The sequence below is a fragment of the Tyto alba genome, unplaced genomic scaffold, assembly GCF_018691265.1.
Source record: "Tyto alba isolate M040663 unplaced genomic scaffold, T.alba_DEE_v4.0 Super-Scaffold_7, whole genome shotgun sequence".
Taxonomy (NCBI): Eukaryota; Metazoa; Chordata; class Aves; order Strigiformes; family Tytonidae; genus Tyto; species Tyto alba.
Genome location: NW_024881328.1, coordinates 21062113 through 21089599, shown reverse-complemented (window position 1 = coordinate 21089599; position 27487 = coordinate 21062113). Strand labels below are relative to the sequence as shown.

The following is a 27487-nucleotide window of genomic DNA, read 5'->3' as shown; positions in this document are numbered from 1 at the left end:
CAAGAAAAAATAATGTTGCTACTAAACCACAGGAACTTGCTCTGCACCTTAGGCCTCTCAAATTTTCTCTGCTGAGTCATGTCATCTGACTGGTCACACAAGAATACATGTCAGCTTATAGCTTGTCATGGAGTTTATTAGAGATTTTTTTGGAAGGAGCTGAAGCTAATGTGCTTAAGCTATTGAACAAAAATGTCATGTATGCTCTTTATGTGCACTTTGTCCTCCATATTAAATCATATGCATCATAGATCTTTAAAGAGAAAATTACTGCTGCACAGCACATGCACTCCTTTAATCACTTCAGTTTACCCTATCAAAGTATTATCAAATGTAAGCTCTCAAGACTACAGAAAGAAATTAGCATGCTCTTTTCTTCTGTTATTTATTTGTCATGTCAGGTTTTTTTCCCCCATGATTTAATCTTGTTGAAAATTTTGGGTCCACATTCTAAAGACGGGGCCCTCCAGTAATTGTAGTTCCCAAAATTATCTTTTGACTCTTGTAGGCCCTAAATTTTACATCCAGTATGACTGTCTCTAGTTTTTTATTACTGCTTACTACTTCCTACATGTTTTTGTTTAAGATGTACATGTCTTTGTGTGGCTTGTTCTATGTTTACAAAGCGTGTGTCTGCTGGAGACTGCCTGACTGCAGCTGAAGATAATTAAAGTATCTACAGACTCTGAACTTTAAGCACTGTAATTTTGTGTATTTTAATTAGTTTGGCCTCTTCCTGTATTCTCACTGTAACCCCAGTATGTTCTTCATCTGACTTATCCCATTCCGCTGACTTAGCACTCTTTAGAGTAGCTTGCCCTCCCTGAGGAGAAAACCGATGACTGCAGTAGCGAGTCCTCATAAATAACACTGGTTATTGAAAAGCAACAACTATGACACTGGAGGCGGTTTTTGCTACACACCCTACAGAGAAAGCTTTCAGGATAAACACGTGTTTTGTAAAATGGGGTGTGTGGGGGGTGTGTGTCTCGCAAATGCAAGGCAGGAGCGCTTACTTTCTCTGGAGAATTTCAAACGCAGGACCAGCCGGAGGAGGGGCCGCCGCCCCGGCGCTCCTCCCAGGCCCCGGCCCTCCTCCCGGCACCTGGCCCCCGGGCCAGCAGCTCCTTCTGTAGACACCGTGCCCGGCGGGGCGCGGGCGAGCCCAGGCCCGTAAGCTCACACCGTCCCCAAACCCGCGGAGGTGCAGCGGGACCTTTCTGAGCCCGCCCGGGGGGGAGCGGGAGAGCCTGCCCGCCACCTCTCCCGGGGCCCGCGGGGCAGAGGCGGCCCACAGCCCCTCGGCCGCAGCCTGAGGGGAGCGCCGCGCGCCCCCGCGCCAGCTGGCGATGGATCGCGACGGGCCGGAGCCGCCGCTGGCCGCTGCTCGCCAGGTACCGGGGCTGAGATGAGCGGTGGCAGGGAGGGGTGAGGCGGCGGGGTGGCCTCTGCGGCTCGGGCAAACCTGCCGGCATTCACCTGGCTTCTCTTTACTTCCCTCAGCCCGCCGCCGCGGGCCGGGGCGGGGGGCGCGGTGAGCGCCCGGACGGTGCTGGCGGCTTTACCGCGACCAGCTGCTTGAAGCGCCCGGGCGGGTCGGCGTTTCAGCCCGGTTGCGCTGAAGACCTGACGGCAGCTATGGCTTTCCGTCTCTGTTCGGTTTTTCTCTAACTCGTATGAGGAAGAAAAATTCAGAGGTACCACGCAGGGAGAAACATGCAGTCTGAGGGACCTCGTTCTTCTGAGGTGGGGGAACTGTGGCTGCTTGGCACAGCTAAAATTCAGTGTCACTTGCGGACCAGAACTCGAGCACTCTACTTCCTAGTGCGCTCGCTGCTATCAGCACGATAGCGGGTGGCCCTGGCTGCCTCATGGCCTGCAGCCAGTCCCTGGGAGAGGACCCTACAAGAGGAAAACACATCCCCATCCCGTTCACCTCTTCTGCAGCCTTCCATGTTGCATATCTGGCTAGTACGCCTCCCAACAGGCATTCCTCCCCTGCCTGCAGTCCAAGTGTGCCTTCAAGAGTGCTCGTCTTCACACAGGAGCCATTTCACCTGTGTCACAATCTCTGTTGTCCTTTCTTGTCCTTTTTTTCCAATTCAAAAGTCTCTAGGAAGTGGGGAAGGGACCAGGGTTCATGACAGAGTCTGAGCTGTACAACACACATCATGTTCATTTTATTGTAACAGCTGAAAAGAGGGAACTGGACTGTTCTAACTCAGTGCAGTTTCACATGTACTGTGCTGTCAGTAGCAGAGAGCATTGAAATTTCAGGAGAGACAGTGATGCTTCTGCTGCTCAAATCAGTGGTGAAATGAAATGTAGCACCTGTAAGTCTAGATGAGAAACAGCTGGGGGAAGATGTTACCTGTAAAGCTGCATGTGATAGGGAGAAGATAAGTGGGAAATAGTGGTTGTTTTGTTTGTGATGATACAAAAATTTTTGGGATACCAAGTGGATATATTTAATGGTAGATTCAGAACAAAGAAGAGTACATGTTTCTTCTTATGATTAAGATGTGGCATTCATTGCCATGTGACATTGCAGATACTAAAAAATATGCATGGTTTCAAAAAAGGGCAAATTCAAGGGCCAATCCATTAAGGGTTATGATGCACCACCAAGAGTGTATCTGCCTCAGGACGTCTGGGATACGCAAACTGGTGGAAGCTGGGACAGGAAAGTTGTTTGCTAACTATTTTCATGTTCTTATACTCTTCCCTAGACGCCTTTCATGGCCACTTTCAGGAATGGGATACCAGGCTATGCTGGCCTTTGATCTGAGCCAGTACTACTCTTCTTATGTTAATATTGCTTAAGGATTAAAGGTTCCACTTAAATATGTAGCCCTCCTTGAGGAACATTTATGCTTGTCAGCTTATACTGCTATCTACAGATGACTTAGATTTATCAGCCATGTAATTTTTTTTTTTCTAGAAGTATTAGTGATAAGCATCTGAGTTTGTACTACCTGCTATATATGTTAAGTAGGCTCCTGCATCCATGAAATAGTGGTTTTATTTTCATGGCAAGTGCACAGTGTTTTGCTTTTGTACACCACAGACAGGCATTTTCTTCATTAAATGCATGTTCCTCTTTTGAATTACATTACTTCATTTAAAATACTAGCCTTCTAATGAATGATTCTAAAATGTTCTTTGACAGCAGAGTGGTGATCTGAGGAGAGGACCACTGCATGCTTATGAAGAAATGCTTTTTGAGGATAACTTTAATTTTTGAAGCTACTGGCTAAAAATTCTGCTTTAAACTTTGGTCTGTACCAGTCCTTCCCACAGAAACTTTCTGGGACTAGCTAATTTTGTAGTGTTATTAACTATTCATAATGAACTAAATCATTGGATGACACAGAAATATTTAAAATGCTGGATAAACCTTTAATCTTCAGATGTTGGCATACTTTACTAGTAACTCTTGAAACTGACTTCGTTCCCCTGATTCAGGGGCCTGTTTTTATTGACCAGTTGTATTAGCCCAAATATTTTCAAAAATACTCAATTCACATTTCTGCCTTTGAAACATGACTAAAAATCTCATTGTTTAACAGCATACCTCTGAGTTTATATACATTTCTATCCTTCTGCTTTTTTTTTTTTTTTTCAGAGAAGAATTAATTACAGAAGATTATGGTCAGGCTTATACAGGAATTAGTTGCCTAATGCTCCTTTGATTTCTCACTGAAAAAAATGGGATTTAGTTACCAAAATACCTCTACAAATCTGAGTCTATGACAGATTTTTTTGATCTTGAATAGACTATGTGTAGAATCCTTGTTCTCACCTATTTTTCTCATGTATAATGTTATCATTGTCTTTCTGAAATAGGTAGAAACAGATGACCGAACAGCCCTCGTTAATAAGCCTAGGAATAAAGGAGGAAATAGTGATCTGGCATCAGCTGGATTTAACATTATCAACTCTATCATAGGTTCAGGCATTATAGGTAAGTATACTTTTCTTCACTATCCTGTGTTTAACCTTGTTTATACATGCATGACTATCCAGTTTGGAGAATAAAACTGTCGTCTTACTTTCTGCTTATGTTCCTAAAGATTTTTCTCTATTTTTATTTTATTACTATGCAAAAATGCAGAACTGTAAGCTGAGATCATGTCTCAGTGATAAATACCCTACAGCCTCTTTCCCGTAATGATGAGAGAGAACTGGTTGGGCAGGTGCTGACTGAACCTCACACCTAGGCCACACTTTGTCCACTAAAAATGATCTTTATGAGGTTATTATGCATGATGGTCCAATTTGGGATGTAGATAGCATTTTATTTAACCTGAATATTTCTTTTTTTTTGGTTATGACGAATAAGTATTTAGAAATGTTACTCTGTAATCTCTCCTTTTCTTATTTACAGGACTGCCATATTCAATGAACGAAGCTGGTTTTCCACTAGGAGTACTGCTTTTATTTGGCGTTGCCTATATCACAGGTACTCTAAAAGCAGTTTCTGTTGTAAAGTGAAAATTAGTCTCGCAATGTTTAGCTGATCTTGAGCTTAGTGATACCTTAAACAATATATCAATGACAATAAAAATTACAAATTTTTACTTATCTCACTAATCCCTTGAGCAGATTAGTTAAAGTAGAGAATTATACTGTGCAACATATGAAGCTGCTTTTTGTGTGCATTTTGTTTTCGTAAGGCCTAGCGTCTTAGACTAGGTCAAGGTGACATGTGGAAGAATAGCTCTTATTTGTGCCTCATAATCAGCTGTTTTAGTCCACTGTTTTTACCCTAATTAAGAGACTGATTCTTGAGTGGGTTGTATATCACTTTTTTTAAATATACCACAGAATGAAAACCTTTGGTTGTACTGTGATTTTGAATATTTAATTATCATTCATCAAAAAAATAATGGATTTGCCTTCAAAAAAGGACAAATTTTGAAATCACTCAGTAAATAAACATAAGTAAATCCATTGGCATTAAACGAGATTTTTTTGTAAAGAGTCTATGGATTCAAGTCTTCAAAGACTCTGGATTCAACAACAAACCAAGTCAACATGAATGGCGCAAATTCTGTTGCCTGTATGCTGAGCAGCAGTTAATGCTTTTCATTGCTTGAAATATCACTTAACGGTCTGCATGAATGATTGAGGTTTGAGTAGAGAGCAGTATAACATAAGGAATGTGTTAATTATGAATCGAAAATTTTCGCTATGGCTGATGGCAAAATCCATTAGTGAAATCATATCATAAACATAACTCAGAAATTTCAGTTACTTTTCTGTAGGAAATCTGATTTGTCCTTTGCATTTCTAAGTATTTTGAAGACTTTATAGCCATAGGCCTGGAACATGTGAATTAAACTCAGCATTTTATTATGTTAAAGATGTGGTTCAATGTATCTTGCACAAGCAAATTATAGTTACAACTTTTTGCCTTATAGCACTTAAAGTACAGGCTAAGTATGTAACATTAGCGCTTATTTTCCATATTTTTTACTGAATAATTGGCAAATATCTGTTATTTGTCAATTCTCACTGTATTTCATTCTGGTGGAATGTTTTTGAATTGTACTGGGTGTAGTCCTACGTTGACAGACAAATACAACGATAGGTCATTCAACACTTCGAGTTTTGTGGGTCTAAGATGCCTTGCTACAAAGACCTAATATTTCTTGTACAAGATCAGATCAGTACCCAACATAACTGATAATGAACAATTCTGTATTTCTGTTCTTGTCTGCTCACTATTAGAGTGTGAGTAGATATTGTGTAAGAATTGCATATGCTTATGGGAATCTCCAATTGTCTTTCACATTAACAAATGGTAGAAGTCACCTTTGTGAAGACTGTGAAAATTTTGTGATTTTAGTCATTCCCAGAAGATAATAAACACCAATACTGTTCCTATCGCAGCATAGATTACAAGCTAAGTGAAAGCCAGATGAGGAATAGACGAGGTCTAGCTACTGTCTGTCAAGACATCTGCACTAAGGCAATAAATTCGGTGCTGTAACTAATCTGGACTGGAAAATCCCATGGTGCTCAAAATGAATACTAAAGCATAGCTTGACATAACAGCAATATTTTGAACTGTGCTTCGTAAAAAGTTGAGGTTTGGTATGGGAGTAATTCCACCTGTGACATCAGGTCTGTCTCAAGGCACACTGCTTCATGGTTTTTCACATAAATCGCTTCGTGTGTGTTTTATTTTAAAAGTATCCAATAAAAATGTTTATAATATTTTTATTAAGCAGTGGAGAAAACACAAAATGCTAACCAGGCTGTATCTTTCACAAACTTAGAAAAATAGCTGAGAAAAGTGATTGAGAGTTCTAGCACCATGATACAGGCAATCCTCACATTTTACCCCCTTTCAGGATGTAATCAAACACTCCATCCATTCAAGAGCCATCTGCATTATTAATTGAATTTTCCTTTTTTGGTGATTGTGACAGTTCTCGTTCCCCTTGACCGTACCGGAAACCAATGAAAATGAGTCTGTTTCTTCTGTCCGTAATCAGGAAAGCTGGAATTTCCTTCCAGTATGAACCTATAACTCCTGGGTTTGGTGGACTGAGATCCTTTGTGAGATTCCTCATCCCTGCTCTTCCCAGTGCCACTGTTCTCCTTTTTACAGACTTTTTTTTAAGGAGTGAAAAAGGTGAGCAGTAACGAGCCACAAGTTGGTTCATAATGTCTTTAACAGTAATTTTCTATTTTAACAGATTATTCCATTATATTACTGATCAAAGGAGGAAACCTCTCCAGTACCAACACCTATCAAGAGCTGGTCAGAAAAACATACGGTCTTGTAGGTTATCTAATTCTGTCAACTCTTCAATTTTTATATCCATTTATTGGTAAGATCACATAAAATATAAATGTTTAAGTTTTATAAATGACAGGCTTTTTCACATTACCTCATTCTTTCACTAGTTAAATATTAAGATCTCTATAAAGAATATACTGTATATGCCTCTTTCTGGTTAAAAAGAAAAAAAAAAAAGAATTAAAATACTTGGTGTGTTCTGAAGAATGACTAAGGAAGAATTCAGTGAATTGGAGGACCAGAATAATAGAAATGAGCTGAAATGTAGCAGAGAAATTCATGATCACACACTTAATGAATGACAAAAGTAGCTATGAGAAATAGCAAAAAAGAGATTCTTTTCTGGAATGAGTAACAGAGCACGAAGTTGATGTGCTTGAAACAAAGGAAAATATTATTTTCAGAGTATATTGAGTTAATATTTTTCCAAAGATGTAATATTACTGTCATTGGAGAAGCTACTGATCAGATCTTGCTTGAATATTGTGTGTTATCATTGCTCTTCAGAAGCATTAATTCAGCCTCATACCCAGTGAGCTACTAGAAAATTGGACGGTCAAGATCTCTTTGAAGAAGAAACAGTAAAAGAACAGGTATAATCTGGGCAGGACTTAATTAGACTGCAAGTTTAAAATAAAGTGATATTCTGAATCTGTCCCCTACAGTAGTAACATAATTAAATAAAATTTTAAGCCTGATATTTTCACATATGGGGCTTCAGGAGGTGATGAGATACCAAGAGTCTGACCACAGAGTCCCAGAAAAAAATTCCTACTTTGGGAATAATCTGAATTTATTACAGATAGCTGAAACTTTTGAAGGAGTCAAGTTAGTGTTACTGCAGGCAATAATGTTACGTATGTTGATGTAAAGAGTATAATTACTACTTCACAGAGAATATGGAAAAGAATTGTAAAGACCTCAGTCCTTACCATGGAACTAGTTATGCATATGTATGTGCATGAATTATTGAATTTATTTCTGTAAGTAGTGTTAATGACTTACAATTTCACAACAGTGAATATTTATGCATTACTTAAGGTCAATACCTGTATGTATACTGTCTAAATGATGAAGACCACATGAGTATGTAAATGTATTTTGTGTGTATGTATACACACACATGCGCACATGTACACACTTCTAATGTAGAATAAGATAAGAATAAAGTATGAATGTTAAGGCCACGGTTGTTATTAATGAGGAAGGAATGGAAGTCCACATCTAATATCTTCATCTATTTTCTCCTCCATTCTTCTGGTTTAAAGATTTTGCTAGCTTTTTACATGAGCTAGGAAGTCCTGTGCATTTGATCGCAGGACTGATTATTATGCTAACACAAGAACTTTACTAAATAGAAACAAAAATCTGAAAATAAACTGACAAAGGTTTGATGTTAGAAACAAATAATTTTAAGAACCCTTTTTTTCCTCTTCTGAAAGAAGTTTTTATGGCAAGATAACACAATGGCCTTGCTTATCAGATTGGATTCTTGTTAGATTGTATCTGTTAAAAAAAAAAAAAAGATAAAAAATAAAGGTAAAGGGGAGTGTTAAAGAATTTTTTGTTTTTTGTTTTTTTTTTTTTAAAAACCTGAAACTTAGACGTTGTTGCTAGCCAGAATTCATACAAGAGCGATAGTGGCATATAATCCTGAAGTCTACAAAATAAGTGTATTAAATGTTTGATTATCAAATATTTCATATTTGACTTGTACTAATAAAAAGCTTTATTTTCTTTCAGCTATGATCAGTTACAATATCATAACAGGAGACACTTTAGTTAAAGTTTTTCAGAGAATTCCTGGAGGTAAGATGCATTTAAAAAATTCAGAATGGGGAAAACGGGTAGGAGTATAGCATAAGTATTTAGAGATTACCTGTTACTTTGCTTCTAAATCACTCTTAAATATAGTTCAAGTTAAGAACTTGAAACATATTTGTATAAGTGGGTTTTTGTGGTTTTTGGGTTTTGTTTTTTTTTAATGTCTCAAATAAAAACTGAATCCTAGTCCTTGGTTATCACTGGACTCAGCGAAGACATGCTTCAGTGAAATACTGAGCAAGTAGGAGTCTTTCACAGTGGTATATTTACAAGGTCATCATATTTTGCCATCTTTTTTGGACATTTCTTATAATAATCATTTGAATACTGAAACTGCACTTTAGTGAATAATTCTGGATGAGTTGCAAATAATATAATGGATTTATTGCTTACATAAGCATATCTGTAATAGTTGATTATGAACTGCATGTGTAGCTTTCAATTCTCTTAGATACTGTCTTCAAAACCTGATGAGGCATTTTGAGCTTTTTCACTTATGCACTTGTTACCCTTCCTCTGCTGTGAGTTTTCACAGCAGAATCAGTGGAGCAATTTGTGCGCATGTTTGCCATCTACTAGTCACACTCTTGTTCTGTGAATACTTGACCAGGCTGATAGTGACAGTCAATATCTAATAATATCTATACAGTACAACTTCAGTAAGAGGAGGAACCCCCAACATGGCACGTTGTTTCATCTAGCTGGTAGAATGCCTGCCTTGAAAGAGGTGGGAAAGCATTATAATCTCCCAAAGAATAGAGGAAACTGAACACAGACGTTCCAGCCGTAATTATTCAGCAAGATTTCATTCAAGCCTGTAATTCATGGTAGCCTGACTGAAACTGAGATATGTTTTGTTTTATGTTGTCATTGGCTTGAAAAAAAACACCAGTTGTACAAATAAATCCCACTGATTGCAGGGAATATTATAACATTATTGTTGTGTTCACATGGTAATCTCTATTTTGCAAATGGAAGCCACCTGACAGCAAGAAAGGAGATGCTCAGAAGAAACCTAAAAATTAACTTATTTTAGGATCATTCTTTAAGAATTTGCTTATCTTCAACAGCACAGTAATTGATGTCAACACACAGTGTCAAAAAATCCTCAAGTAAATGGCAGAAAGACATAGTAAAATGTTTAACTTGCAGTCTGCTAATGTTGACCCGTGCATGATGAAAGAAATTAATATTGATCTATATGTAGAAATGCCAGACTTACCAAGTTTGGTATAATATATCCCATATGTTATGCATTTGGTTTGAATTTGCAGAGTTCTGATTATGCACATGCTGTGTATGGCTTCCTCAAGGTTAGTTAACACCTAGTCTTTATTTCAGTGTTACTTAGATTAAGTAAAGGAGATAAAAACCTGGTCAACATCAGAGTTTGTTACTCCTCACCTTTCAACTGTAACTAACCTGTTCCTCATGTCAGTTTCTTAGAGAAATAAATTATTTTCTTTTTTGCTTTAGTTGGACCAGATAATGTGCTTTCTGACCGTCACTTCGTAATTCTTCTTACCACCATCATCTTTACCTTGCCTATATCTTTATATCAAGACATAGCAAAACTGGGAAAGGTAAATCATGGTAGCAGTTGATTTTTGGTTTACTTTTCTGTATGCCATTAGAAAATAAGTGTCAGTCATAACTTAGTATATTTGAACTCAGTTACATCTGGCTAGAGCATGTTAAATATTTTAGAAGTTCAGACTGTCTTCTGTCCCAAGAAACATTGGAGAACTTGGAAGAGTTTCAGCAAAACTTTGGTCTCCATATGAATTGCTGGAATTTTTCCATCTACTGCTAGTAGAACTCAAATCTTGTAAAGCACTGGGTGATATAGGCCTGATCTTGAAATGCTGAGCACCATTGATTAGAAATGTTTAAATGTGAGTATCACTTAAAATTAGACAAATAGCTGCACTTGGCTAATTACTCAAAAAGAATAACAAATTCAAAGCTATTTAGAAGTTTACTTGGTTGATAATTATTATTTAAAAAAAAAAAAAAAGTACAGTATTCTGCTAAGAGGACAACCTTTCAGCTTACTGAAGTCATGTTTTTACCTTTACAGGTATCTCTTATTTCTCTGATTTTAACCATTGTCATCCTGATTATTGTGATGGTGAGAACAGTAACATTCAGTCCACAAGTGTGAGTATTCTAACACTTGCCACAAAGTGAATTTTTGATCGTATATAATCTGATATTTCACTATTACATGTATCTGCATAGTTTTGGAACATGGCTGTTTGGGGAGAGACAGATAATAGAAAAAATAAATCTGTATTAACAGTAATACAGAATGAACTGCTAAAACATACTAAACATACTTTATCCTTTTGGGTTTTTTTCCTTCTATTGCACAGAAGCAAATTTAGAAAAAGTCTCAAAAAAACTACAGATTAATTGGAAATTAAGGGTGTTATGGCTAAGAGCAGGTAGCTCCTGAATGGACATGTAAGGTTGTCTGTCCTTTGATAAATCTTTAATTTTGTTAGTTATTGTCAGATGGCCTATATTTACAATCTTAAAATAGATAGTATCATATGAATATTTATTTTCATGTTAATACAAGGTTTTCATAATAAAAATCAAATACAAATAATGAAAAGAAAAAAAGAGAACACAATAATAAAAACTATTCTGTCATTTGAGAAGACAACAATATAATCAGGCAAAACTGTTTTCCAGCACTCATACTCTGAAAGTAGTATTTAACATTGGACATTGGAGTATTCTAGATAATTTAGTACACAGCAGTATATGTTGTGGCAATATTTTTATAATTATATTGCAAGAAAGTGTTATGAAGATATATAAATAAAGATGGCAAACTATTTCTGAATGTACTTTTTTATTTACTGAAATAGTTTAATATAGTATTTCTAATATTTCTGTAATAAGTGGATTCTTCCACCATGATTGTTTCAGCAGTGTTACACATAATTGTTCCTTTGTCTTATGCTGCAGTTAACCCAAATATAGCAGTATTTGTGTTTAATGCTAGGAAGATGGCTAGAATAGGCTTTTCTAAAGTTGTACCAGGTGATGTCATCTATCATCCATAAAATGATACACTCAGAACAGTATGGGATTTCCCCCCACAACTTTCTGAAACAGCATGTTTTTCGTCCTGTGTTAAAGGAGCATTTGAAAGGATAATCTCAAAATCCGTTGTCAAAAAAGGAAGAAGCTGTATGTAATTGTTACTGATGACATTGTTACTATGGTAACATTTCTTCTCAACAGTTGTGATGCACTGAAAAATATGGAATGCATGGTTTTATTTTTTCTTACCTAAGTAATGTTGGGTTTCGAATGATTCTTTAAGTTTTAATTCTTAATTCTTTAGACTTCCATTTTTGTCGTCAATTCTTGTTTTTAAAAGTGCATCTAGTGGGTTGATAAACTGTTAATCAGAATTTTTTCTCTCACAAACGTTGTATCAGTGTCTCTTTTTACTGTTTTTACTATTTGTATTTTACAATTAGAAATAGATACATACATTATTAAAAACCCCTTCAAATATTTTATTAATAGTATGAGTATATATAACACTAATATATTTTAATATGAGTCCCATCATAGTATTATAACAAGTGAAATGTAAATAATGCATTTACTGTCAGTGCTTATTAAAATACAATAGAAGTTGGAGATTTCAAAGAGATTTTTGAAAGTCATGATTATGAAACACAGTCCTAGGATCTGTCATATAGGAAAAGAAGTTGTACAATCCTCGATAAAGGCTTGATGGGGTCAAGAGGGAATATTTAATCCTTACCGTTGTTACATAGCAGAACTGATTGAATGCCTGTCATTGCTGACAGGTGTTTGTCTAGTTTGGTTTTGGCAATTCCATGATTTCCCATTCCTGTTCTTAACTAGCCTTTTTTTACAAATTCTTCCTAAAGTTGTTTCGTATGTGTATCTTTGATGTTGGTTGTTTCTTGGCCTAATCACAGTGGATATGGACAGTAAACTGTTCATTTTTCAAGTGTTTAAAAAACACCTGTAAAGAGATGTAACTTGGTCCCCTTTGGTTTTCCTTTGTATAGACTAAACAAACACAGTTCCTTTAATGTTTCTCTTCTTGTCATTTCCTGTGCTACTGATCATTTTCAATGGCTCCCTTAAGTTCTCTGCAAATTAAAGTGAGATCATGATGCCCCAACTGCCTGTGGTATTCCCATTGAGGAGCAGAGAAGAAAGATTGATGTATCTTATATGCAAAGTGTCTTGAGGTCTCCTTCAGCTGTTTCTTTTGGGGTTTGCTATACTCCTGTTTATGTAACCTACTTTGATGTTTGCCTCTTTGGAAAATAACATGACATTGTGGATGTGCCTTGAGTTTGCAGTCTCATAGAAGCACCAAGCCCTTCTCTGCAGAACTGTGAGCTGGCAATTTTTCCTTTCTTTTTCTCTGTTCTCATGACGTTTTGGATTTTTTTTTATTTTCCTTCTTTTTTTTTTTTTTTTTTTGCTTGTTCCCCCCCAACCTGTTGTCATGAAGCCTTTTTTCCCTGACATAACTGTAGGCTTTGTCATTACAGAATTGAATACTGGTTTATCAGATGCTTTCTCCACTTAGAATGTATTTATGATTTTTCTTTTTTCACCCTGTACTCTAGCATGCTTGTGTTAACTGCACATTTAATAGTTTCTGTTAATGATGCTTTTTTCCACCATTCAGGTTACCACTGCATACATTCAAAAGTGCTGGACTCAGATCAGGTTCCACTGAAATCCTGTTTAGATATCTTCATACTTTGATAATTACTTTCTGAGTAGTAACCAGTTTTCATTTACCTGTAGATTTTTCAAAGTGAAGATTGCTTCCCTTTGAGAAGTACAAGATTATCCAGGAATGATAAAACTGTCTTTTTGCTTAGATGCAATTCATATTCTAGTTTAAAATTATATCTATTACTTGGACAACAGAGAATTTTATCTTTCCTAGCAACCTTCTACAGTGTGTTTGACCATGAGTGAAACAACATTGTTACTGTTTTTAATGACTTGATGTGCTTGAAAAGGTAGGCTGAAAACCAGCAATATGAAGTCTTTGGAATGTTGCCTTTTTTGATTGATTTTTTTTTTTTTTTTATTATTGTTGCTTTGGGATTGGAGCAGGTTGTCCAGGGACATTATAGGAATATTATTTTCTTAGTTCTCAGGGGAAAAAAAAATGTGCTTATGTGGAATTACTTGATTTAATTTATTTCCTCTTATGACAAATATGAAACTGAAGAACCTTTCTTTTTTGCAGTTTTGCTTTTGATTAATATCATCCATATGCTTATTGTTGCCTGAAGGACATGATGAACCTGCAGAACAAAATCCAGTGTTCTGGACCCAAAGTTTACTCTCAATAGTTTAAGATGTTGGATAAAACTACATTTTGATGATCCGTTCTTTACTTTATTTCCACCTACTTTTAGCTGGGTATTTTTCTATGGTGATCAGCAACAATGGGTTAGAATTATCTCATACTGTAAATGTGCAGTATGTTAATACTGCATGAAAAAGCTTCATGTTTCAAAGCTGAAATTAACATTTGTTGCTGTAAAAAACAATATTTTATGTAGCTTATAAAGATGGATCATTTTAATTTGGTGTTCTTTTGGAAAGAATGTCATGATGTCAGTGTCTGCATAATACAGAAATCTCTAGGAAAATCTTCAAGAGCATCTGCTACACATAAATAGGATGCGAGAATTACTCAACTGGCAGCTGATCACAGCAATGAAACACCAAGTGTTCAGGAAAATAATTTGAAAGTATAAAGTTGATTCTTTCCTTCATATAAATAATCCAATAGTAAGCAAAGATAAACTTTAATGTGAGATGAAATTAAAAAGTAAAACCTAAGGTCCTGTATACTTACAGAACTGCTAAGTAGATCATTAAGGAAGAAAGAGGAGTTAAAGCAGCTGTAACTAAGTGGGGATGACACATAGCTTTGCCTCATCTGTTCTTTAACAACCAAGATGACTTCAATTAATATAAAATTCAAGGCTGATGTGAGCATTACTTATTTTCTTTCCATTGTATTGATTGAAGTTATGTTCACCATCTGTAAACTTTTTCAGTATCTTTAAACTTTTAAAGTTTAAACAAAAACTTAAAAAGTATTTTACCTTAGAATAGAATTGAAATGTTACAATTAGTTTCCTAAAAGTCATAGTCATTGAATTAAATCTGAATTAACCTGCCATGTGTTCTTGGATTATTTTGACAACTGCTGGTTTGCACCTATACTTGGTGATTTGTCACTAATCTTCAATCCAAAACAACAGAAGTCATTTGCTCATTCCCACGTATAGCTCCACTGCCAAACATAGACTTTGCTTCCTCTCTACAAATTAACTTCTTTTTTTTTTCAGTTAGTGTTTCATACCTGCAAGCTGGGTTGAGATCAGGGATGTATGTTTCTCTTGTCCTCCTTAAAGACATTTTGCTCTGATGCGCTCTGCTACTGTATTGTATTTGGCAGCATTTGTACATAAATGACAGAAAAGATTTTTGCATAGCATGGATCTTAAGATGGGGAATATTATACTGTAAATGTTTTACAAGAAGTAGCTGTTTTAGACTGCCAAAGTTGTCCAAGTCTTACTCATGATTTGTATATGAAATGCCTTTTACCCTACTTAGGAGGTCTTAACCTTTGCTTGGTTCTTTTTTTCTTTTATTTTTCCCCTGTTCTTATGTAGATAAACACAAATATTTTCAAACCTGATTTGAAGTGACTAGCATGTTTATTATGATACACTTTCCTTAAGTATAGTGAAGATTGAGTAGAGTTTTATTTTCTTAACCTCTAGACTTCATCACCAGGCTTCACTACTTTCCTACAGACAGTTTTAGCTGTCAGTCTGTCTTGCTGTTGTCTTACTTTCAGCTGAGACTTCTTCCTGTCTGGGATCTCCCCTGGAATGTCTTTTTGTTTGATCTTTTATTATGTTTGTTCCAAGAATCGCAATTATATTGCCTCTCAGCTTTTACTTTGTGTTATAGCTTTTACTATATATGACAGACAGTACAGCTCTCAAAAAATGCATTTAGTATCACAAGTGTATTTCTTCTGTTACCTTTAATTGTGTTTCATCTAACTACTTTTCCTTCTTCCCCAGCATGAAAAAAGCCTGTGTTTTTATACACTGAGTGAGGAGCAGTAAGCTGGCTGGTTTTGTCATTCATGGATATTCTCAGCTACTGTTATTCTTGTATGAGTAGCAGTTAAAATCTTCCCCTAACAATTCCTAACAAGAATGTAGGCCAAGCTGGTCAGAACAAAGGTCCTTCTCAAAAAAAAAAAAAAAAAAAATACCCATCTTGAACAGTAGCAGCAGGACTGAAAAAGCAGAACAGATGTAGTGTTACCTGGTATTCTTGTGATAGACTCAGCCTATGTATGCATCTGGCCACACAGGTGCTTGTATTTATACGAATAGATGTTTACATTGACACTTGATATTTCCATTAGGTGTCCTTTGTCTTGTGAGTCATTTTAAGTGATTATTCACTGTATGGTTCTTCCATAACTAACAGCTACTGTTTCCTGACACAATTTTCTCTTTCCCAGTCTGAAGTCTTATTTTATATAGACACTTTCATGTCACCTGCACAATTTTCCAGGAGCTTTGCATAAGTCTATATGTGCTGCAGACTGGACTTGGGGGTGGTTTGGTGTTGATATGGTTAGAACTCTAGAGCTGTTGACTCTTAGTTCTAAATGCTCAGAAATGAAATTTCTTACTGTGTTGCTTTTACTTCCTAGTTTACATATCACATCTGTGTGAGATCCCTCTTCCCAAGGTATGAAAATGTTTTTCAAAGCACATCCAGCAGTATATGACTTACTGTAAGAAATAGTTATATGCTGTTGAATATGTTATATGTACCAATGGGCATTATATGACATTACAATCTGCTGGTAGTGTTCAAATCATGGATCTGAAATTCCTCCTGTGTTCTGCAACTAGAATGGAAAGAATTTATCTTATGATGCTAAATAAGCAGCTTTTTGTTCACTTGGATTAAAAACCCACACACACCCAGCCCCCCCAATAATACTCCTAATCTGACTTGTCATTCATCCAAAAAGTGATGCTATATTTTGGTCTGTTGCATATTGCTAGTGCGTAAGGTAATGCTGTGCAGGGAGAAAACTAGCTCCTGTGATATAATTTTTTTTTAATTGATTAATTGGCCACTTTATTCAAAATGTTTCAACAGAAATTCACATGCTTTCTACATTCCATTTTTCAAATCCCTATTTATAGAAGTTTATAATACAGCTATACTGTTGCACAGGATGTACCATTTTCACAGAAATTGTGTTTCAGACAAAAGCATTCTTTCTTTTTGTGCATTTAAAAAAAAATATTGGTTTTTAGGGTATTAGATAATCTAAGTGTTAATTATGAATAGAAAAGAGGGTATGGAGACTTTGACAAATTCTGTTGTCAAAGGATAATAGAAAACAAATTTTCATTCTGTATGTCTGATATCGAAACTGACCTCTAGTGGTTACAGAATGTAACAGTTGTAATGTGAGCTTTCTATATTCTATTTTTATTTTGGAGTATTGATTTTTTTTTTTTTTCCCCTCAATCAAATATGAATGCTTTCCTGAAAAATAGTACACTTAAAATTAGGAACATGAATTGGCTACAGATATCTCCAGTGATTTGCAATCAGTAGCATCAAGTTAGGGGAGGCTACTCTATATAAGGTTCTATTTCATCTCGAGTGAGTCGGAGCTCCTATTTCACAAGACAAATGCCAGGTACTCTTATTTCATCTACATGCTGAGTCTGAGAATATTTTAGGAGGGCCATATTCAGCTGCTTAAGACTAGAGGTGGTATGTTGCAGCGATCAAGAGAATATACGGCACCTAAGGACAGAAAACGGGATTTGATTTTGCTGATCAGGTTCTGTTCATTTCACAGTTAAGCTCAGCAACCCCAGCTTAAAACCTAAAAGGTTGCTCTAAGTCTGAACTGAATGTGCACTAGATGCTGTAAATCTGGGGGTTTTTTAATATAGAAAAGGAAGGATTTGACTATTTGAGCTCTCAAGAAATAGTAATATGAGTGCTGAAAGGGGAAACAGCGACACCTTTTTTATCTTTTTTTTTTTTCTTCTTTTTAGGGGGTGGGAGTGGAGTTTAAACATTTTTAAAGCAATGAAACCTAGCATAGCATATGCCACTACGGCTGTCAAAATCATCTAGTTATCACCAGATAGAGGGAGAGACAAAGCTGCCATTGTTACCCTTACAGAACTGGTGTGTGTGCTACACTGCTTTCTAGGGCAGTAGAAAAATAGCAGCTAAGGCCTCAGGTGGCAGCAGCTTTCCCTCTAAGTAAAAACAGAGCAATCAAAGTTAGCAGCAACCAACTTTTTAAGACCAAGCTTCTCTGTACTCTTCCTTTGGCTGTGCTTTACTGTTACAAATATAATGTTCAACTGGCTTGTGAATTTCATTTTATATTTTTAGCAAATTGTAGTTCTGGAAAGGGATGTTTCATGTCCTTCCCCTTTCCTTCATTTTGGCTCTTTGTTCAGAGGGGAAGTTTGTGCATCAAATGGATTTTAACAAAGTTTTCTAATGGTTTTCTGTGGTCCTTCTGTAGGAATTGCAGTTACCACTGGTCCAAAATTGTGGGCATATCGTGGACAAGCAGATGTGGGATATATTACATTCTTGCCTAATTATCAAGTCTTCATATACTCTCTTACACCTTATCATTCCTTTGGGATCTGGCAGAATCCCTTTACTATGAGAAATATTTGAAACGGGTGTAAAGAAAGGCAAACCGCCTCATTTGATTTGTAGCCTACAACAAAAGTATCTCGAGACTGCATGGCTTACATGTGCAAATTCAAAGGAAGAAATTACCTCTAAAGAGAAGAGATTTGGGGTCAAGATAACCTTAGTCAGAATCAGTAACAGCTTTTATCTTCCCTATTGCTGCTTCTTGGTATATGATGACTTGAAGAGTTTATTTACAAAACTGGTCACTGAAACGGGCTGACATTTCTGTAACCAGTTTTTACAGCCAAAAGTACTTTAATCAAAAGAAGGGAGGTGAGAAGCGTATCTCCCTAGTTTCAACTTATTGTTATGAACACTGTGGCCTACTTGAGAGTTCTGAAAATCTGACTAGCAGGTCTGTATTACAGCATAGTATTTTAAGTTATTTTTAATAACTGGTAGCTGAAAAGAGGATAATCTATTAAAACAAATGTCTGTTTTAGACCCAAATCAGAAAATGCATGGATATTTGCAAAATCAAATGCAGTACAGGCTGTTGGGGTGATGTCATTTGGTAAGTAATTTTTGTTGTATTTTCAATATTCAGACCAATTGTAAGAAATTACTTTAATATTGTGGACCTAGAAATTTCAATTTTTTATTTGTAATTTTTTAAATTCATGTTAGCTGGCTTAAAAAAAAAGAAATTGAGTCTTCCATATAAACTTAATAGTTACAGTTTAAGACATTATCCCTATCCATTGCCCATCTGGCCCTGTAACTATGGCCATTTCAGCAGAGACAGTGGTGTGGCATGTGAATCCAGCTCAGCTGTCGAGGTCATCTTAAAACACCTGCACCATTAGGGTTAGTCTAACTGATAAACTGAGGAAGCTGTGATAGTTCTGTGTTTTCTTGGATAACCTCTAGCAGAAAAATCTTACACTGTAACGCATACAATCGCTAGAGAGTGCCTGTTGCTCTGTTGCTTCCCGTTTCTCATGATGAACTGTTCAGGTGAGTCTCAACTCACCTCCATTATCCTCCTTCTAAAATCTGTTCCTGCCTGCAGGATCTGGTATATTACTTCTTGTTAACACTGTGATAATCTGAGGCCTCCCAGTGCTTGCTGCTGCCTAAAATGGATGTCATAGGAAGTCTGAAAGTAGCAGATGCCTCTGTGGATTTAAAAAAAAAAAACAAAACAAAACAAAAAACAACAACAACAAAAAAAAAAAACCTCAAAACTGCTGTTGGGTTCTTAAGCAAAAGAGCAGGAAGAGAAAATAGAGCTGAAATGGAGGTGTGAAGGATGGGAAACTGTGGCATTTTAGGGTAATGTAATCAGAATCATCTCAGGATGATTATAAACCTTCATCAAATCAAATAAGTAAGTAAAAGTCCAAGCCATTTATCTTTGCTACTCACTGCAGGAGTAATGTTTGTATTTAATAGTGAGTGGATTCAAACTGTGCTGTGTCTCTCCTACCTTGGAACATACACTCCATAAATCTATTTTATATGCATGAATTCATACATTTGCTTTAACTGTCGTGTGTGTTTCAGCATTCATCTGCAACCATAACAGCTTTTTAATATATGGGTCTCTGGAAGAACCCACATTAAAGAACTGGTCTCGAGTCACACACGTGTCTGTCTCACTCGCTGTTGTTATCAGTGTAGTGTTCGCTGCATGTGGATATATGACTTTTACAGGATACACAGAAGGTAAACTGCTCGATACCTCAATTTTGGTGCTTGCCATAATCCTTACGTTTCTGCCTTTCTGTCTGACGTCTGCTGTTAATATATTAGTAATTGTAAAAGCGCCAAAATCATACTATGTTTGGACAGAAATAGTGAGGACATTCCTTGTAGTTAGCCAACAAGCAGAACGTGGTACAAAGATGTCAGCTACATGCTAATAGGTGTCAGATTCCCAGATGTAAGTCTCAGAGGTGAGAGTCCCCTATGAATATTTACATAATCAAAATACTTCTAAGAACTAAACAGCAATAATTTAACCATGTGATCCACTAGCAGAGAGCAGTAAGAACAAAAATTGCCTTGATTTTTCTACATGGTGCCTGGCATATATTTCTGTACATTCTCCTGTATCTTTTCCTGTCTGTGCTAATACATCCTAGTTCTGATTTAGAGATATTTCCTGTCTTTACAACAGCTGTTCTGCTGTTGTAACATTAGGGTAGGATGCTAAACCTACCATCACCTCTGTGGTTATATGAATATACATGTATGTATAAATAATCAATGTTACATCATACTATTTAACATCATTTTGTTGAAGTGGAGAAGGTGCTTTCAGAAGAACAAGGCATAAATTTGTTCAGTGCATTAGCTTATTTGGGAAGAATACACATTTCATAATCAAGCAGATTTTCTGTAATTTCATATTGCTGTTCCAAACTGTCAGAGAAGGCTTCCAAGCTTTCTCATCTCCTGATGAGCAGCAGCATGTAGTTGAGAACAGAGGAATTGTAGGATGGGGATTACTGGTTGATCAGTCCTTCTTTCCTGCCTCCAGTGCTGTTTATGCAGAATAACTTACTGTCCTAGATGCAACTGTAGCTAGACTAAGTGCAAACTGGCTGAGATATTTCAAGTATAGAAAGCTCTGACTGCAGCTATCCCTCAGCATATGACTACTGCAAGCAGGTTCCATCTTACCTTCTGTCTCCCCTGTCAAAATCTGTTGTCTGTTTTCTCTAAAGTACGCCTTAGTGCTTCTTCAGTGCCGTTGTGATGCTAAAAGTAGTAAATCATAAGACAGTATAGTAATCAGGTAGAAAAGACCTAATAGACCATCTTGATCGCTGTCTTGCAGTGTCTCTTGTGCCAAGATCATTACTCCAGATTCTTTGTGGTAATCACTAACCAAGATGATGATTTGCATTCTCTAGCAATGCTTTTGCTGTTAGATATAAGAAGATACAAGAAGATTTGCTAGATCAGAAGGGGCTTTCAGGGTCAGAATATTTAAAATTCTTCACTGTAGCTTACCAGCTACGATTAGGTACTATGAGAGAAATGCAGTTCTCCAGATGTAACTCCCTGGTCTTCCTCGTGTAATTGTTGTTGTTCTAGGAATTACATTTTTAAAGGAAATGTATCTTTTACATACCAGCTTTCTTTCTGAATCTGTCACATATTTACTAAAACAAATACCAGCATCTCATACACAATCTGTACTAAGGGGAAGGTAACAGATGACAAACTCTAATATGTGTATGTTAAAATATTTTTGAAAGATAAACGCTACTTGAAATAAAAACACTGCTACTAGCAGGATAAGGTGAAAGTTCCTCCTGGATGTAATTTGTGACTGTAACTACAGTCTCTTGGTATACGTCAGAAGAGGGAATCAGGAAGTCTCAGTTACTCCAGTAGCTTACACTCCAGTTTGAAAATAGGCAAATGACTTGAAGTTCAAACTAATTGATGTTTTGCTATGCCTCAGGAGATATATTTGAAAACTACTGTAGAGATGACAACCTTGCTACATTTGGAAGGTTTTGTTATGGAGTTACTGTTATTCTGACCTTCCCTCTTGAATGTTTTGTGACCAGAGAGGTAAGAATTTATTACATTCTCCCTTTAACAATGTTGATATATATTAATAATATTCTTACATTATTAATACATATTGTAGCTGAAGTCAATGGTTGATCTGTAATAAATATCAGCATATCCTATCCTGCTACATGCAGGGAGTATGAAGTACTATTTGTACTGTTTAGATTCTGGCAATATTATGTTGTATTACATTTATTATAATATTATCCAATATTTTATTAATAATTACTTAATAATATCAGGACTGCTTAAAATTCTAAGTTTGGCATAAATGCCACTGTTACTAGGTTGAGAATAGCCAAAAATAGCATATTTATTCTTACTAGTTTTGTTTTACGAAAATACCTCCATCTAGGAAATCCATCTGTTCAATAAATAATTTTAAGTGATTTTTATTCTGTAGTGGGTAAATGAGAAAAAAGTAAGTATACCCTAAGTCCTGCAGGTATAACTAAGTCAGTTTTGCAAGTGTTCTGCAGTGCTTGTCATGAGTTATTTTTGGAAGTGGATGAAGTTGTTTTCTTGAAGCAAGATAGGTAAAGTTCAGTCAGTGTATTCTCACCCATTCTTTTAGTTTCCTAAGGTTAGAAGATTTCAAATAATCTCTTTATTAACATAAAGAGCAAAATGAAGGTTTAAAATTGTGATTCTGTTTCAGGTGATTGCCAATGTGTTTTTCCATGGGAACCTCTCAACAGTTTTCCATATTGTTGTGACAATAGTTATCATTGCTGTGGCGACTGGTGTATCATTAGTGTATGATTGCCTTGGAATAGTTTTAGAGCTGAATGTAAGTGAACCTGTATACTCTTCTACTTAATAAATCACTTTTTTATAAAACAGAACTCTGAAAAATCCCCAGCTTTACTGAAAATTGTATGTAATTTGACATAGTAGTCAGTAGTAGAAATGTTAACAGGAAAAAAAGGAGTTATTCACCACTTCAAAATTGGGTAATTAAAGGAGAAAGGAAGCTCAGTAAAGTTCATATGGTTGGGGAGAGCTTTTAGAATTTTCTGGAGATGCAGCAAGTGGCTATGACTTACCAAATATATTTAAACTGCAGTGGAAATCACTAAGATACTCATCCTCACTGTATTGCAGGACAATCTAGCATACTTTCTCTAATCCCTGCTTCTGATGAAGTTAGGAAATTACTAAACACTGTGACAGATCCTAATGGCTGCCTTGTGCCAAAGAGGCAAAAAAACAAAGGAGGGAAGAGAGAAAGAACCAGTAGTAGTGAACGCACAGAGATAGTAACTGGAATTTTTCCCTGGTTGGGATTTAACAGGGAGAAAAACTGAGTAATTTTATAACTTGAGCGTATGATTTTTAGGAGGAAACTGCTTTGTTTGCCAGTAAACATTCTTGTGTCTGATATTGCCTCATTGCAGAGAAGGAAGCAGGCCACACAAGGCGCTTACTGCCTTGAACCAGTTTTAATACTTTTATGTAACTTTTTTGGTTGGCTGGAACTGTCTTCTTGAGTCCTAGACTACTAGTTAGTGAAGTAGATTTACCAGATGAAGTCAGTCTGTTTAGACACAATGTACATTTAATCAAAGGAAATGTAGATCAGATTTTTTTTTTTTTTTTTTTAACATTTATCATAGAATGGTTTGGGTTGGAAGGGACCTTAAAGATCATCTAGTTCCAGCCCCCCCTGCCACGGGCAGGGACCCCTTCCACCAGACCAGGCTGCTCAAAGCCCCGTCCAACCTGGCCTTGAGCCCTGCCAGGGAGGGGGCAGCCACAGCTGCTCTGGGCAACCTGTGCCAGGGCCTCACCACCCTCACAGTAAATAATTTCTTCCTTATATCTACTCTAAATCTACCCTCTTTCAGTTTAGAGCCATTCCTGCTTGTCCTATCACTACATGCCCTTGTAAAAAGTCCCTCTGCAGCTTTCCTTTAGCTCCTTTAGGTACTGGGAGGCTGCTATAAGGTCTCCCTGGAGCTTTCTCTTCTCCAGGCTGAACAATCCCAACTCTCTCAGCCTGTCTTCAGGTGCTCCAGCCCCCAGTTATCTTCGTGGCTTCCTCTTGACCCACTCAAGCAGGTCCATGTCCTTTGTATGTTTGGGGTCCCAGAGCTAAACACAGCACTGCAGATGGGGTCTCACAAGAGCAGAGTAGAGAGGGAGAATCGCCTCCATTCACCCGCTGGTCAGTCTTCTCTTGATGCAGCCCAGGACATGGTTGCTTTCTGGACTGCAAATGCACATTGACAGGGCATGTTGAGCTCCTTGTCAAGGAACACCCCCAGGTCCTTTTCCATAGGGCTGCTCTCAATCCATTCTTCACCCAGTCTGTAGCTGTGCTTGAGATTGCCCTGACCCATGTGCAGGACCTTGCACTTCGTCTTCACAAACTTCATGAGGTTGACAGAGGCCTGTGTTTGTTTATGATAAACACTGTTTGTCTTAACAGTTTGCCTTCAATTTCAGGTCAGCTATTTTTAATAAATAAAAATGTGGAAGTATAACATTCCAGGATATAGCAGTTAGAAGGTAGAGAAAACTGTTTAAGGGCAGCTTTTACTTCTTTATTTTAAGTTAGGTTTTTTAGTTTAAGTTAGGAAACATTTTAAAATTACCTACTTACATTCATGTCCGTGCATTCATTGATAATTTCAAGCCATATATTGCATGCTTACTGATGGAACAAAACGGAAGGAGTCATTCTTTATGCTGCTAACCAAGCAGTAATGAGTGATTTTGTATCAGTGACTTAGCAGGCTATGCTTGCACTATTATAGAATAGGTCTGAATATTCAGATAAGCTATCCAATTACTCTCTATTGAAAATAATTACCTACATAGTTTATTCCTTTCCAAATTATAACTAGCTCAAAATAAACAATATTCCTATTGGTTTGGTCAGGATGCATGTTTCCATTAAAATTTTTCATTCGTGGCATCTGTTGGCAATTTCATTTCCATCTTTTTTGCCCCTGGTTTTATGTTGCAAGTGCAGAAAATTCACCTGCATGTGTATATACACACCAATAAAAGTATTTAAATGTGTGCATACATACACATATGCCTATTCTGGCCAAATATCAGGATGCTGGTATAATGAACCTAATCCACTATGTGGGCCCATATAATTGTGTTACAGTTATTATATGGTATAATATGTTAAAAATAAATTTACACTAGAGGACTGCCAGTGAGTCTTTCTAGCATGAATAAATATGTGTGATTTCTATTTGGAATGAAATAGTTTAAAATATTCACGCAAAAGAAAACATTCCATCAATGCAATATTTTTACCCACAGAGGCCTAAGCAATTACTCTGTAGTCAAGCTGACAGCTTGATTGAGTTACAAATAGCAGTTGATAGCCAGACAGTTGAGTGGGTAGCTCATCTCTTGTGGGCTTTTTTTTTTTTTTTCTTGTTTTTAGGAGAGAATTTGACAATACAGCTGTACATATTTATCAGATGTAATTGTTGTGCTTAGAAAGATTGTTCAGTCTTGATATCCACCAGTAGAGAAATATGAGTAGGCAGACTCTTTATACGTGAAGGAAAGATGATCTGTCTTCTCAGCAGGTTTTCTGTCCAGCAGAAGAGCCGTCCTTTGGCTCTTCTCCACAGAAGGCATTTGCTGCTGTTTCTCGGACTCTGCTTAATTTTCCCCTGCTTTCTGGATTTAAAACAAAACACAAGCCCTTGTGTTTGCCCTGTGGTAATTCCCCAGAGAAACCGTTCAGTCACATAGGAGTTAAGGGTCCACAGATTTTGCTGTGCTGTTCTTTTACTGGCATGCTGGTTTGTGTTGCTTCACGTACTTCAGAGTCTCAGTTCTTATGAAGAAGATATTTTGTGCATGTCCTTATTTTTGTTGTCTGTACTGATCACTGTTAACATGTTCTACCATAAAAGTATACAAAAGTTTGTACAAACAATGATGCAAAGATATTCAGTAGACTGGATTACTACTTCACCGTAATTAAGTTGCAACATAATGTTTGTTAATATGTGACAAAGTAAACATTCAAAATTTATGTATAAAAATGATCACTTTTGGTATGTAACTCATATGTTAATGTGCAGTAGCTTTACTATAAAAAGCATTTAAGCAGGTACTTTTTATCTGTCCCTGTCTAAGAGAGCACTTAAAGAGGAGCTCTATTTTTAACGAAAGGGGAGGTTCTGCTCTCAAAAGGAGTTTTGTTTTCACAGAGAAGTCAACCTAAATCATGTCATAAATGTAGAAATTGATCAGAATTCTTTAAACTTCTGCATGATGTTTTCACTTTTTTTTTAAGGCAATATTATATCTAGACTCCTATATGGAATAATCTTAAATATTTTAACTCAGTTACAGTATTGCAGAACTATTATGTTTGGACTTTTACTGTACTTATGAAGCTGACAAACTTCTGGTAATCAGATTTAATAGTACTTGCAACATAAAATATTATTCTGTATCAACAAAACAAAAGCATTTAAATAAATCTGAATTATTTCAAATTATAGATTTTTTGCAGGTTATTTGTGACCTTGAAAGGAAAGTTTTCCATATAGCAACACTGGAAAAGGCCTCTATTCTCTGGCTTTACTGTTGCATCAATCTAATCACAGCCATTTCAAAATTTAGGTTTTTGTTCTTCACATCTAAATATACATGCTTATGAGGGTTTTTTCTATTGTTGTTTCCCACACACAGGGAGTTCTGAGTGCTACCCCACTTGTTTTTATCATCCCAACAGCATGTTATCTAAGGCTGTCCAAAGAGCGATGGAACCATTCAGATATCCTCATATCCTGCCTGATTCTTGCTGTCGGTGTGCTAGTGATGACAGTTGGGTTTGTTTTGACTATCTTGCATCCCCAGGAATGTAGCCATGGAAAAGAAATGTTCTACTGCTTCCCTAGTAATGTTTCTTTTCACAACAGTACGCTTCCACCGTAGGTAGCACACCAATCTCCAGACGAGATCAGGTACATTTTACAGCAAGCCATACGTGCCAGTTTAAAGGAGAGTGGAACGAAGAGTTTTTATGTTTTGATATGCACTAGGAATTTTAAACTGTATAACTGTATTTACGTACTTGGTTTTATGCTGCCATCCTTTTCTAGATAAGACTTAAGTTTTAGCTGCTGAGACAGAAATTCTCAGAGGTGCCTTTCAGTAGACATTACTTGAATAATTTGCAAACCTATGAAAAAAGGCTGCATTTTTTTTTAACTTAGTCTGAATGCTGTTTAAAAACTATAAATGAAATGTTTAGGAATGTAAACGTCCCATGTTTCATTGCTGTCACTTAGTTTTTATTAATTTTATAGTATTTTGATGTATATTTATTAGCATATTATAGTATGGGCTTTCAGTATACTGGAAAAAAAAAATGTCTGCGGCTCACTATGTGTATTAAACTTCTGTTAAATTGAAAGACCCCTATTAATTCTATCTTTGATTTTGCAATAACTGTCCTTTAGTGCTGAAATCATCCCTTGTACTGGCTCTTGA

The 27487-nt window shown here is 36.5% G+C and overlaps 1 protein-coding gene across 2 annotated transcripts; it reads left to right on the top strand.

Moving 5' to 3' along the window:
• Window positions 1–1117: 1117 nt before the first annotated feature.
• Window positions 1118–27487, top strand: SLC38A11 (solute carrier family 38 member 11). 2 transcript variants are annotated; one of them, XM_042784096.1, is made up of 12 exons: window positions 1118–1394; window positions 3847–3964; window positions 4388–4462; window positions 6708–6842; window positions 8555–8620; window positions 10112–10218; window positions 10716–10795; window positions 18916–18986; window positions 19979–20140; window positions 21891–22003; window positions 22665–22796; window positions 26684–27487. In XM_042784096.1, the coding sequence occupies exons 1-12, from the start codon at window positions 1350–1352 to the stop codon at window positions 26927–26929; spliced, it is 1350 nt and encodes a 449-aa protein (XP_042640030.1). In that variant the 5' UTR covers window positions 1118–1349; the 3' UTR covers window positions 26930–27487. The 2 variants fall into 2 exon arrangements, with proteins under 2 accessions (XP_042640030.1, XP_042640031.1); XM_042784097.1 differs by lacking the exon at window positions 19979–20140.

Excerpts from the sequence above, each read along its gene's own strand:
- SLC38A11 (XM_042784096.1), top strand. The coding sequence starts at position 1,350 with ATGGATCGCGACGGGCCGGAGCCGCCGCTGGCCGCTGCTCGCCAG. Across the intron at positions 6,843-8,554 it reads ATTTTTATATCCATTTATTG|CTATGATCAGTTACAATATC; the intron begins GTAAGATCACAT and ends ATTTTCTTTCAG. Across the intron at positions 18,987-19,978 it reads TGTTGGGGTGATGTCATTTG|CATTCATCTGCAACCATAAC; the intron begins GTAAGTAATTTT and ends TGTGTGTTTCAG.